A 1747-nucleotide genomic window follows, 5' to 3' on the forward strand; every position below is an offset into this window, starting at 1 on the left:
CATTTTGCCGTAACACGGGCAGAAATATTGCCATTCAGTGCCTTCGTAACTTGAATTTTTCGTTAAATGGGGTATTCGTAAGTCGGGGTTCGACAGTATCTTTTACAAATTACGCCCTCTGCTTCACTTCAGCAGCATCAGGTAATGTTCATATGTTGATTCTGGGTTTTCTTCCGTTTTTGTTCTACTGCAGAATATTTTTAAGGAGGTAATTTGCTATTCTGTGTTTTATCCTCAGTAACATTGATACAAAGGTATGCTGCTGTGATTGTTACACCTCTGATGAAGTCTCACAAGTGTCAGCTTTGTTTTACAGATTTAAAAATATGGGTATGCACTTAGAAATGACCAGAAGCATAATAGTTCTGACAGAGTCTAAATTGAATTGAGTCGAATCAAATCGATTCAGGACTTTTGAATCAGAATTTTATTTTATTACAATCAGTGACGATACCCAGCCCTTTTAACAGCTAATGTTACAGTTTTCACTGTGTTTGTAAGTCACTCTGCTGACAGTGGACAGAAACTGAACTTCTGATTGTTTAAAGCAGCTAGATTAATAAACCCAGTGTTGACTTACTGATCTTATAAACACCCTCATGTGAAACCAAATGAAGAAGAGATAATCTGGATATGTTGAACTTGTTTTGTAGTACAGGCTCCAGGAAGAAGATTCATTTCTTCTACAAACTCACCTATTGTCAGCTTGATGCTTTTGATGGGCGTAGTCTTTAAAATGGCTGCCTTAGAGTTGTTTGTTCCTACCTGGGTGACATGACACTCGTACGTTCCATCATCATCAAATGTCGTGCCATACAGAAACAATGTCAATTTCCCTTTTTGCATGTCTGTATACATGAGACGTACTCGGTTCGCATAATGTGGCGGCTGAGTGCTTGGATCAGATGCATTGCTCTGGTAAAAAAGTTCTTTTTCTAGATTCAAGACAGATCTGGTCCACATCACAGCTCCAATGGACTCCTTATTTGGAACCTCGCATGGCAGAATGGCAATTTCTCCAGGTGCAGCGAAGACTTTCATTGGTTCTGAAACGGAGAGGAAACAACACAAAACAGTTTAGAGCTAATATGATACCAAACAAACCAGAATACACTGCATGCTAAATATTTAAAAATTACTGAGAATCACATGAGGAGAATAATTTAGATTCCCCACAACACAAATAGAAATCAACTATAAATTTAAACCTGTCACAATCTAAGGATCGTCTATTAGATCAAGTAACACTGGAAAAAATGTCGCTCTCCCTCAAACAGAAACTTACATTACAGAATTACACTAACATGCTCCAGAGTGGTCAAATGTCACTCAGGTTCCTATTTCTTGGATTATTGTTCATTGTTGCTTAACATTTCTCTTTTGTTATATTAATTTCTACATTCATCATGTCCTTTTATCTTAAAAATGACTAAAAGAGTAGTTGTAAAATAACAAACTGATCATCTGAAGAGATTTCAGAGCTCACAGTACAGAAACAGCTTTAGTGAAGGTTTAAAAAGGTTTAAGGTTCTTATGGCTTCTGACAGTGGATTCATCTCTGTGCTTGACCTACTGGAACTAAATGCAGTATTCAGTAGAGATGGCTACCGGTATCCGGTGCCATTATGGCAGACCGAAAAGCAGCGCACATTCCGGTGCTTCATTTCGGTGCTTTCTTTTTTTCCTGAGATGCCATACACTTTAGATTCTAGCCAATCATTTTACATTTGCAAGCGTAGTAGGCGGG

General features: G+C 38.0%; 1 protein-coding gene across 1 annotated transcript in view; it reads right to left on the reverse strand.

Moving 5' to 3' along the window:
- Positions 1-18: 18 nt before the first annotated feature.
- The window catches only part of LOC102294472, an 8750-nt gene continuing 7021 nt past the window's right edge, over positions 19-1747 (reverse strand). The window contains exon 3 of the mRNA XM_005952822.3: positions 19-1046. Coding sequence (XP_005952884.1) covers positions 598-1046 — 449 coding nt within the window. The 3' untranslated portion in view covers positions 19-597. The remainder of the gene's footprint in view (positions 1047-1747) is intronic.

This window comes from Haplochromis burtoni, unplaced genomic scaffold (genome assembly GCF_018398535.1).
Source record: "Haplochromis burtoni strain Fernald_Lab_line unplaced genomic scaffold, NCSU_Asbu1 Contig_2256, whole genome shotgun sequence".
Classification (NCBI taxonomy): domain Eukaryota; kingdom Metazoa; phylum Chordata; class Actinopteri; order Cichliformes; family Cichlidae; genus Haplochromis; species Haplochromis burtoni.